This window comes from Salminus brasiliensis, chromosome 14, assembly GCF_030463535.1.
Source record: "Salminus brasiliensis chromosome 14, fSalBra1.hap2, whole genome shotgun sequence".
NCBI classification, from domain to species: domain Eukaryota; kingdom Metazoa; phylum Chordata; class Actinopteri; order Characiformes; family Bryconidae; genus Salminus; species Salminus brasiliensis.
Window position 1 is genome coordinate 31,245,528 of NC_132891.1, and position 12,143 is coordinate 31,257,670.

Here is a 12,143-nt window from a genome sequence, read left to right on the forward strand (position 1 = left end):
GGCGACAACTATGGATACCATATAATCACGTGGAATTGTAGGAATTAGTATCATAATGTTATTCTTAAAACAGAAAAAAAATTGTCTATGATTGGGAAAATCATTCAAACGCAAGCACAGAAATAAGCACTAGAACTTAGATAGGTCATTTCTTTTTCATGAGCTATTGACCCCTGGTTAAGACTTTAAGAGCCGACAAAATAGCCACTATTATTGACCTGCTACGACAAGAAGGCCTACTTCATATATGATATGTGCTCTTCTAACAATATATAGAAGATGCACACACACATATTAATTATATATTAACTATCATATTAATGTAGTATATACATATATAATATAGTGTATATATTTAGTTTTGAAAGCTTATAATCTAATCTTTAGAAAATATATTAGCAATTATATATACATCATTATTGTTGTTATTAATATTAATATTATTATTTTGTTGTAATATGTGTTGTTATACTCTTATACCAATGTGATCTAAAGGGAAATGCTATAGAAGAGCCATGTCTAGTTTCCTAAAAAAAATAATAACATTCTCTTGATGCAAAGGTTCTTCACCAAATTTAAGGGCAACTGGCTTCACACTGAAAATGTCTCTTTATGGAGCCAAAGGTTTTTATGTCATTGCTAAAAGGTGTTTTGTCTATGGCAAAAAAGTACCCGTTGTAGTACCTTTATTTTTAATAAGTACCCCCCCCCCCCCCCTATTTACAATAACCTCACTCCCCAGGTCATAGGAGTGGTCCAAAACCTGCTGCCTTTGGTTAATAAAAGCTCAGTCAGATGAAGGAGATGTCCGGCTATTGGCCCACAGTTAGAGGGCACGTCATCCCCCATCAATCACAGATCGAAAGATTCTGGTCACTGCAAGGCATGTCTGTCCACGGTCCCGGCCATCTGTAGATGGGTCTACTACGGGGTTCAAGGCTTTGGCCGGACGGAGGCTTCCACGAGGGGGAGGCTGTCATGGATTCCTACCATGAGTTCACGTGTGACAGGCGAAAAGGGATCCAGTTCCCCAAAGGCAAATGTGCGAGCGAGGCCAGGCGCGAAAATCTCGATCAAAGGACTAGTGCAGAACTCCAGTTCAGGGTAGAAGGACGGTTCCTCGCGGACTTTGCCCACCACCGCTTCGCACCTCTCTCGGACAACGGCTCCAAACGCTCTCGGGACCTCGTGTGCGGGGGCTCGAGCACACCCCCATTTCCCCAGAATGATGCCGGAGACTTCTACCCCGGTCAACCCCAAGTCCCCTCCTTCATGTGCGCTGGGGAACAGGGTCTCTCCGGAGAGGAGCAGTGCCCCTCCTCAAACACTTTCAGAAGTCCGTCTGTTCAGAAGCTCGGACTGGTGCACTCGCTCACTCAGGTCCACCCGAACGATGACCCGAGGAATCGCCTTGCGATCGTGGACAACACCGAGCTCGCACTTCCCCAGAAGTTGCACCAGAGCATCCAAAGTGGGAAAACTTTCGAGTGGATGAAGGTGAAGCGAAGGCAACCTCGAGTAGGTAAGTTTGGGAAGTTCCTGTAACTTTTGGCATCCTAACAGGGCGGTGTTGAATTCGACAGGATTCCAGAGTCTTTGGCAATTTGTCTTATTGACAATTTGAGCATTTCAGGGTTTTCCAGTTGACATATAGGAATGGAATTAGCCTATAGTTTATCACGTGACATGTTTCATTCAATTACATGAAATCTGAATCAAAGTAGAGAGAGTTTGACTTCACTGGTTGGTACATTTGATACTTTTAACACGTCTAATGTTATTTTACATGAAATTATGTGATTCCTAATCAAACACATTGAAACATTGCAAATCAAGGGACCTTTGGTAAAGGCAATAATTATCAACACTAATGGTTCTAAACCCTGTTAAATAGCTCTTCTCTATGTTGGGACATCGTCTGAAGCCGGTTCTTTAAAGAACCTTGTGAAAATTGTTCTGTATCACAAAAAAGGGTAATACTATGGTTATGTGTCAAAGAACCTTTCAATCAATGCTCTATAGGAAGTTTTTTTTTGCTAAAAGTGCAGACATATCAACTTCTGACTGCATAGATGTTTCTTTGCATGGTTATATGATTACATGTTGGGCATGGTTTTAAAATTAGATTTATATAGTGCAAAAAGGGTTCTGCTATTGTAAAATCAAAGAATCTTTTATGGTACTATTTAGAAACGTTTTCTAAAAGTGTAGGCCCATAAATGAACATAGACCAGATATGCTCCTTTGCATTAGTTAAACCATTCTTTTCTATTAAAACCTCTTTTAAGGGTCCTTTTTGCACTAGCAAGGGTTTAGTATAGAACTACTTGTGCTAAAAGCATAGAACCATGAACAGCACAACAGCATTCACTGCATAAATAGTTCTTTGCATGGTTGTATGATAGAAAACCAGTTGTGTATAAATATGTTATAAAATGGTTCTCTATTGCACTAAAAGGTGCTCTGTAATTCTTAAGTAAAATATTTTTTGTAGCCTACTATTTAGAACCGCATTCTAAGAGTGTAGGCCCTGAACACTCAATGACCTGTTTTAACACATTAGTAGAATAATTCTTCTCTGTCATGGAAAACCTTTTAAAAATGTTTTTTTTTTTGCTTTTGAGGTCATTTTTGTGTAATATGTAGAACCCTTGAACCTTTTGCTCAGAGTGTTTAAAATCCCATGCATATAAAAAAAGTGTATGTCCGCTTTGCTATCTAGAGACTAAACCATACAGTGAACTATACGTCTAGTGAAGCAAGCAGCAGAAGAGAAAATGGTGTGTGGCAGTCTACTTAAGGCCAAACTCTTGGTCAAACAGGCTTGGCAAGCGTCTGAGACTTCACTTTTACAAATTAGGCAACCAATCAAGGAAACAGAGTGATGAAAGCCTTTATGGGAAAGCTTAAGGGGTTAGAAATATCAAAAACCTGAGAGCTGGTGATCTATAACCTGCTCATACCCAGAAGAAAAAGCAATGAAAACACATCAGTGAGAAACATCATCCTCTGGTTTTACAGGACCACATTTCCACAGCACATCCCTCTAAAATTGTGGAGTACATTTAAGGGAGTCCAGCTCCCCCTAGCTCCCTGTCTATTTAGAGCCAAACAGCATCATGTGGAAAGCTCCTAGTCCTAGCACTTAATGCAGTTATCTGTTCTGAAAAATGGAGAAAAACACATCAACCAAGATCCAAACCTAATCCTTATGTTCAACAGAGCCTTCTGTGCTGAAATTTGAGTTTTAAATATCCGACAGCTTCCCATAAAATGTCACTCTCACAACTGACATTTGACCTGTATTATCTAAGAAGTACTGTACATTTGTTGTGAGCAAAGTTTGTTAACCTGGGGATCATCTGTCCTTCTGATCATAAATCAGAATGGTAATAACAGTTAAAAACCCAAGATAATCTTTATTTAAGATGTCATCTCTTTTAAAATCAGCAATCTACCACACATGTGGTGTCCATGTTGTCAAGTGGAAGGGTGTCCTTGCTGGCCATGCTGATGATGTAAAATAACTCAGAGGCATATCCATCAGAGTAAAGGCCTTTTGGGGCTACATTGCCCTGACAGTCCCAGACAGCTGTGGTCAGGAGAATTGGATGCTTAATGAAATCCCATAGGCTGCAATGGAGGCAAGGCCAGAGGCCCACGATTTGTTTAGTGCTCAGGAGCATCTGTTCCTTGGCGTTTTGGTGCACATCCACCAAACCCTTGGAAACCGCAGAAGTGCTGAGAATGGGAACTATGTCTCTAGCTGCTCTGGGAATCAATGTGTTCTAAAGAAGGGAAGTAAAAAGCTTGAGAATGTCCCCTTCATGTCTGCTCCCAATGTTTGATTACAGCAATCATACATGTCTGTCAACACCAAGGTAATGGGGTGAAGAATGTATGAATGTAGTGCTGAGTGGTATTGCTAAACTTCAACTCCAATGTCACAATATTTTCAATTTTATTACAATATCAGATGATAATTACCCATATTATATCCATAATAGAATAAGATTATCTTATAAATATAAGGTCTTTCAAAGGGTCCATACCAGAGAAAAAGGAATTTCCCTCATATTTCTCAATGCAAATGTGGTGGGTAAACATTTATAGTTCATAAGCATTTGTCCACCAGTCCAGACAATCCATATACTAAGTTGCAAAAACTGCCCATTTTGAAGTTGCTGTTTTTGTGATGTCATAAAAGATGATGCATTTGCATATAGTATATCAGACTCCATTCTACCATAGTAAAAGTGATGTTGCTATACAGTATGTCTTGCTATTCAGCCTGCAACAGTTTACCCCACCTGTATAACATTTATGTTAAAGTTATATGGGGTGTTTCAGACCAGACTGCTTTAGGGAACAGCCAGAACAGAATTGAAGTCTTAAATGCACAGGCAGTTTAAGACTAAGGGAAAGTTGGAATGTGGTTGTCAGTAAGGATGTTTCAATAAGGGGACCTAACTACCCAACAAGCAATGCACTAACAATATTATAAATGCTAACCAGACTTTGCTAACCAAATACTGTAGAAAACCTACAATTTATAATATAACAATTATATAACCTTAATTTTAGTATTGGCAGATAACTAGTTTTGAACAAAATTTAAAACTGATATTTAATTATGTGTTTATTGAATTATGTCACGCTGAGTTGTGTGTTTAAGTGTCTGGTTTACATTCATTTTACTGGATTTGTAATCCGACAGAAATAAATGTTATATTTATCTGTAATGCTAATCCATTGCTGGTGGATTTAGTTTCAACTTTTTTTTTTTCCTGATTTGACTTGATTTGTACACTGATCGTGGACAGTTTCAAACAGAAGAACCTCCAAAAGCCTCCTATATTAGTTCTTTAAGTCATTCTGTTACTGTATGAAATATTATCTAACTGTAGTAAAAAAGAAATGGGGGGGGGGGGTGTAATTTGTTTTTGAGTAAAAAAAAAGCCTTTGTAGCTAATTTCTTCCTGTACCTATTTTTGTTGATATACATCAACAAAGCATTACAATAGCATGTTTCATTTTTGCAGCACTGCTACAACTTGTCTGAGGCCTGCGGCACACATTGTTTGTTTTACTAAAAATTGGCCACACACAGCGCCTCATAGGTGCCTTGTTGGCCTCATGCAGGTATCATGCAGTTTAGCTGCACACCACCTGGTAGGAAGCATTTCCCATTGGCTGTGGTGCTACAATAGTGCATTCTTAACTGCTCAGTACAGTTAAGAATCCTTAACTTGTAGAGGCAATCACCTTTGATGATTCAACTCTCTGAGAAATAAATTGTGACACAGATGATCAATAACAAATCCCAGACACACCATGGGTTGTTTGTCTTGCTGGGTAATGTTGGCGTATCTCTCTCCTATTCAAAACATGCATAAAAGCTTGCACCAACTCTGTGTAACTGGATCTCCCAGCATTTTGTACATATTCCCACTGCGTCATTGTTCAATTATGCTCTGACAGCACCTGAATTACTGTGGGCTGGATGCCCAGATGACTGAGGCGATCTGTATCGATCTTCCTCCTCTGTTCTTCTCCTCTCACTCAAGTCGTATAGTGGGCCTCGTCATCCCCCTGGCTGACTGACTGGCTGGCCTTCTTCAAGTGGAGGCCAGCCATTCCTCAAATATTTAGTTTGATTCCTTTATGCCTTTTGGCTACTGCCAATTCTATTATCCAAGCCCTCATTTGTCAGTGTTCATGAACAATTTTTTGCTTCTCAGAAGAAAATTCCTTAATTACTTTATATTTCTACTTTTTCACACTGAAAGCACAGTGTGTTCGAATGTCCCTGAGTATTAGGGGTGACCTTAAAACTACTTTTGCTTGTCAATCTTTGGCTTGGCTTGAGCTGTTTTTGTTTCGCCAGTGAAATGAGTGGGGCCTTAAAAGTGTGCCAAGAGTTGTCATATACATACTATATTTCACTACAGTGCTATCTGCAGATAACGCCACAGAGACTATGTCTATGAGGTCTGCGTGTGTATGTTTTGTAGAGGTTGCCTGAAGGTGGTTGAGGTTAAACGTCATTCCACTGCCATCAGCTGCCAGTTAAGCCATATCTTGATCAATTATGCTAATGAAAGCAGAAACTAAGTAAATGTCTGAGCCTCACAATGGCTTTTCTTGTCTTGTTTTGGTGGAGCTTTGCCAAGCTCACTCTTGAATATAAAAATAAAATAACCAAATGACCCATTGAGATGTTTTCTCAAAGACTTACATTCACATTTAAGGGAAATTCCTCAAGTGTGTCAGTCATTTTTAATGGTTGTGTTTGGGACTAAGGGTCACAGTGTCGACAACAGTAGCGTGTATGTGTAAAATTGATAATCATTGGTAAAATGATGCTACACCTAAATGTTTTCTTCTTTGGAACTGAATTGCCTTGTAGTGTCCTGCCTTTACATCCCTACTACTTGTTGTGAGGGAGCTTTAAAGCATTTAAGGAGGAATTAAAAGCTTTGGGTATTTGGTTCCTGTTACCACCACTTTTAATAACTGTGAACAACTGAAGGTTGGTCATTATGTGACCAAATTAAAGACTAAAGTTTAATTCCCCAGACAGGAACCCCAGGGATACCATGCTACACCATGGGCAAGACTTCTAACACTACATTTGCCTACCTGTGTAACATTTTACAAATGTAAATCACTCTGGGAAAGAACATCAGACAGGAAATATGTATGAAAATAATTCTGATTTGTTTATATCCTAATTCTTCAATCATATCGAAAAAATGATGTAGCCAGCAGTATCAATTAGCATTATGTCAAAGGCATGATTGTACTTTATGGCTATTAATTTTTTGTTACACTTGTGTTATGTGTTATGGTGTTATCATTTGGTTAACTCCTTTATCCAAGCAGCCTACAATTGAATCTTTTTACACAGGTGAGCAAATGTAGTGTTGGGAGTCCCAAGGACTCTTATTAGTGTAGCATGTTGGGCTTGCCTGGCCAGGGAATTGAACCCTACCCGAGTTCTAAGCTACATACACACAAAATCAGCAGGTGGTTCAAAAGTTTGAGTGACCCAGACATAGAAATTGTTACAGTTCTGAACCGAGTCCTAGCCAAGAGCAGAATGTGGGCTTATGTCTGCAAACCTTCTCCCTCCATGCATCTCCACCCGGCAGAATGTGCACCATAAAGGCAAAGGTTACTGCAAGCTTCATGAAAGAAACAGACTCGCTGCCAAACCACATCTGCAAGAAATAGCAAGTTTTGGAAACAGTACATTGTTTGTGTGTGTGTTGCACTTGAGACTTGAGATATTTAGCAGTAGCTCTATCTTCTCATGCATTTACTCCTGTGGTCTCATAAAATTCTCTGACTCTTAATTCAGTGCAAATCAAGAATTGCTTTAAATCAAGCAATTAAAATCTAGACTGGCCACAATGCAGGGTTTGGCAGATTTTAATATATTAGTGGTCGGTTCTACAGCCAACCTATTTAAGCTCCCAGAGTGGTTCTTGGTTTAAAAATACAATTCTGGGAAAAACCTTTAAGCCTTTAAGTGGTTTTAACCATGATGTGAAGGTTCTTAAAACTTCAGGCTCTTCACGCTCATACTTCTTGAAAGAACCATCTATTGGTCTTTAGGGCACCCAAAGTGGTTCTTCAGTTCTATAGCTTCAAAAAATCTCTTGTGGCACCCTAATGTTTAAGAGTGTATGACCTCTTTCCTCATGCTGCATTAAATATCTTGAACCCAGGAGTAGAAACACCTTGACCTGTGAAGTGGGGTTGATGTAGCTTGGTTTAATCTCATTGCTGGAATGCTGGATTCATAGCAGCCAATAGTTCAGTGCACAGAGGAGGTGTCTCTGGAAGGTCCCTCTGACACAGTGATAGACGGTGACTCAGCCTCCCAATTGCCCCCCTGTCCACCCCTGTCCTGCAGTCATCTATAGTGGGGAGGCGGGGGGTTCAAGAACAATGTGGCAGTCCACTCTTCAGCTCATACAGGACCACATGAAAATGACCTTCACCATCACAGCCTTGGTGAACTGATTAACATGTACACTCCAAAATAGAAAAAATAATTCTAGTAAAGTCGCCAAATGGAATCAAAGAAAATGGAATGTTATAGACACCTTTTCCTATACAACCTCAAAATGGGTAATTCTTTAATGAACCTTTTTTGTAAAAAGAATTTGAGAGGAGGAAAGCATAACACCGGAATCATCGGTTTTGACAAATAAATGCGTAAAGAGGCTTAAATTGAGTCTCTTCAAACTGAAATTGGAAGAAGTAGTCATTTGTACTCTGGAAAAGTAGAAAATTTGGATAATTCTGGAATACACTCTTAGCAAAATGATTATTTTTAAAAAGTTGTTTAAAGAGCAAGAGATTCTCCATCATAAAGATGATTAATTTAACCAGGCAAAGCACCACTCCAGCATTCAAATGGTTCTTGTCAAGATTCTCTCTTTATGTATATCCATTGCCTAAAGAACCTTACATTCTGCATTTTATTTGTTTTACTGTATTTGTAACCTCACATGTTACATTTCTGTGGCATTCTAGGAAGTCTGTGGAGTTCAGAATTTACTCTGTTTTTTTAATAAGTGCACTCCTAAGATTTGGGAGTGTGTACAAGGTTTTATCCTCTTATGGCAGCAATTATGGGAATGCCATAGAAGAACCACTTCATGTTAATATAATTCATCTACATCTCTTTTGCAATTACAAGAACTTTTATTTTTAAGAGTGTATACCAGTTCAAGGTACCAGTCCTATAGCCATGTGCCCAAAACAAGAACATTTAGAAAACCCGATTTTGAGTATGCAAATGTTGTATGATGTAGGGCATTGCAAATAAAAGGTATTAATAGTATTCTTGAGGTAAAACACACCTTTGCCTATATTTATATTTAAGCCTTTATATTTATATTTAAGCCTTTATATTCATATGGTACTACACTTGGCCATAATTTACAGTGGATGCCTTCTTCCAATAAACTAGATCAAATCATTCAGCAAGTTGTCCTTTGTTGCAAAGGCCAAAAAGGAAATCAAGCAAATACTATTTTAAAGTTGACATTAAACAAATCAAAATGAAAATAGCTGGAAACAAGAAACACTTACGTCCAGTTTTAACTTAGTTTAGTTATTTAGCAACAAAATAGAAACTGGTTGGTGTCAATAATGTGCAACAGAACATCTGCAAACGATTATTTGCTAAATCAAATGTCATGTTTTGTCCACAAACACAACTGTACGCCTCATAATTTGGGAAATATGCTTGATAGCCACCAGACGGCAGTTTGACGGTTTGATCTTCAATTAGAGAGACCGCAAACTGTTTTAATTCAAATTACATTTCGGTGCCATATGTTCGGGGTGAGCCAACTCCTAATTGTTTTGTAGACGAGCTAAATCCTGATGGCAAAAAATAATGTAGTGAAATATAATTGAGGCTTATTGTCACGGTGAGCTTACATGCACTCCTAAAACTTAAGGATTCCAAATTGATGAATGAAAAATATCTCTTTGGTAGAAGGTTTACGTAATGTGGACGATCCGTTAACTTTAAAAATATTCTTCACATCAATAATTAATTCAAAACATCCACTGGTTGTTCTTCTGGACTGGTTCTTCATCAAGGTGGTTCTTCTGGATTTGTCTTGACGACTAATTGATATTTTCCCTGTGTTGTCTACAGTCAGAACATCACCAGCCTGTGGACAGGATGTTCTCGGACAAGTGACTAGTGGAGGACAGGGCAGCAGTGATGACGCTTCCACGGGACAACCCGGAGCTCCAAGGACCAACTTCAGCACCAAGCAGCTGACAGAGCTGGAGAAGGAGTTTCACTTCAGCAGGTACCTGACGCGCGCGAGGCGGGTGGAGATCGCGAGTTCGCTGCAGCTCAGCGAAACCCAAGTGAAGATCTGGTTCCAGAATAGGCGCATGAAGCAGAAGAAACTACAGAGGGAAGGACTGGGACGGGGACAGGAGCGCACTCAGGACTACCTAGCCAGCGGAGCAGAGCCATGCGCCTCTCCAGAGAATAGTTAAGAAGTTAAAAGAGGCTTTTAATGGATGGAACTGAAATATAAAGACTATAAGCTATGCACAGACAATGTTGGGCACAATCAGAATCTCGAAGAGACTCGAAGATAATTAAATCAAAGACAAGACGAAAGAACTGCTCACCTGCTGAATCATCCCAAAAGTTTTTAAATATCGTTAAACGCACTTTATTTGTCGTACTTGATGAAAATTCAACTGTATGGGTTTTATTTACACGTGAGCTTCTTGTTTTGCCATTTACGTTTTCGTGTTCTGCTGCTGATTTATTTTCAGACTGGACCTAAAAATGATAATAAATGCATTGTTATTGAGGAAAATCGTTCTATACCGCATCAAAAAATGGTTCTATGATTGCTAGCAATAGGAGAATTTAATTTAGAGTTATATTAACTTTAAAGTTATATTAATAATCAGCAGCCTTTCCAGACAAAGCCAGAGAAAAATCATTTAACGACACAAAGATGTAGGTTTTTATAATTGTAAGACGAAGGAGCGCTTTTAAAAATGGTTCTTAAGATGAACAGACGAAAAGCAGGCGTGATGATTAAATGATAAATACTCTTATTTAGAACCGTGCTGTGGTTTTATTAAGCACTTGAAATTATCCACAAGTGAAACTATCTATACTATAGCCTAAAGTTCAAGTTCAAAACATGAAATAAGACTTCGTCACATGGGACTTCAACATATGGATCTTAAAATGGGTTATAAAACAAAATTGCATGCATCTGGATTATTAGGGAACGACAGGTTTTACTTATGGTCACACCGAGACCACCACGAGCACCGGGGATAAAACACACATACACACATTTGTGTATGCAACGTCCAAAATTCATTACATCGTCCCTTATATCGCATCTTAATTTTTGCTATTTTTCTATTTTAGACATAATTTGACTATCGTTACATTGGCTTTTATTGGAAGAAGATTTTTTTCTCATGTAAATTTTTGGAGATAAATGTTTTTGAGTAACAGCGACGAGCCAGATTTTACTTATGGTCACACCGAAACCACATTCACACAACTTTGTTTTCACACAATGTTGCATATATTCGCTGTCTCGGTAAAAAAAAAAAAAAAAAAAAAAAAAAAACTCAAACTTCCAAAAAATGTCACCTTTACAGGAGACTTCTTAAAAACAGTCTACAGTCCATACTCAAACGATGTGAAACAGTGAAAAACGATACAAATGGATAGGCGATTTTTTTGCGTGAAAATGAAGATATATAAGTACCTACTTTCTATTTAACAAATCAAACACAACCTTAACTATAACAAAACATGTTGCTCTTCCTTGCCAACAAAAATATTAAAACAACATATACCTTGTGTAAAACGCACTTTACAATTTTAGAGTCATTTTACAATTTCAGGATCAGTCTTAATATTGTAGGCTCGTTTGACCTGTAAATGTTTGAAAATACATCTACCCCCACCACCACCCTCCAAACCAATACACACAAGCATCAGGTAGTTTCCTGTATGTTGTATGTGTCACGTTTACGCGGCCACTGCTTTTATCTGCGAATAAAGAGCACTGCAACATGATCGCTGCTCCTCGTCTTTCTAACTAATGGCCAAACGCTGTCACGGAGCTAAGTGCCTCCACTTATCCGCGGATTTCCAGCTATTTATGGCCAGAACGGGGTTCAGCCGAGTGCCACGGGTTGAACCTGCTCCGATACCAACTTTTCATTTTCATGACATCAAAGCTGTGGAGCTGAGATGAAGAGTGTTAGAAGAAGGATGGAGTGATAGAGGAAACGCTCACCAATTCTCCCCTGTCCTTCGAAAAAAGGCTTAAGTGAATAAGAGGACCTGTTGGGCTGTTTTACTGGTACTGGCCTATCTATAACCCTAAACATATATTGTATGTATATTATATATAATATCTGTGTGTATTATACATATAATATACAAACACACACGTGTATACACACACATATGTATATATAAATATCCAAAAAATAGTAACTTTACAGTAGAAGGATAAATCTTACTTTTAATAGAAGTCAATTTTATTCTGATTCATTTTGAGGACTTTTATTGAACCATTCATCATCTAATTTGGACACAATGTAAA

At 38.5% G+C, this 12,143-nt stretch overlaps 1 protein-coding gene across 1 annotated transcript; it reads left to right on the forward strand.

The window, feature by feature from the left end:
- Positions 1–978: 978 nt before the first annotated feature.
- hoxc1a (homeobox C1a) lies at positions 979–10,041 on the forward strand. The gene is made up of 2 exons (XM_072697230.1): positions 979–1,522; positions 9,686–10,041. Exons 1-2 carry the CDS (start codon positions 979–981, stop codon positions 10,039–10,041), a joined length of 900 nt encoding a protein of 299 aa, XP_072553331.1.
- Positions 10,042–12,143: the final 2,102 nt, after the last annotated feature.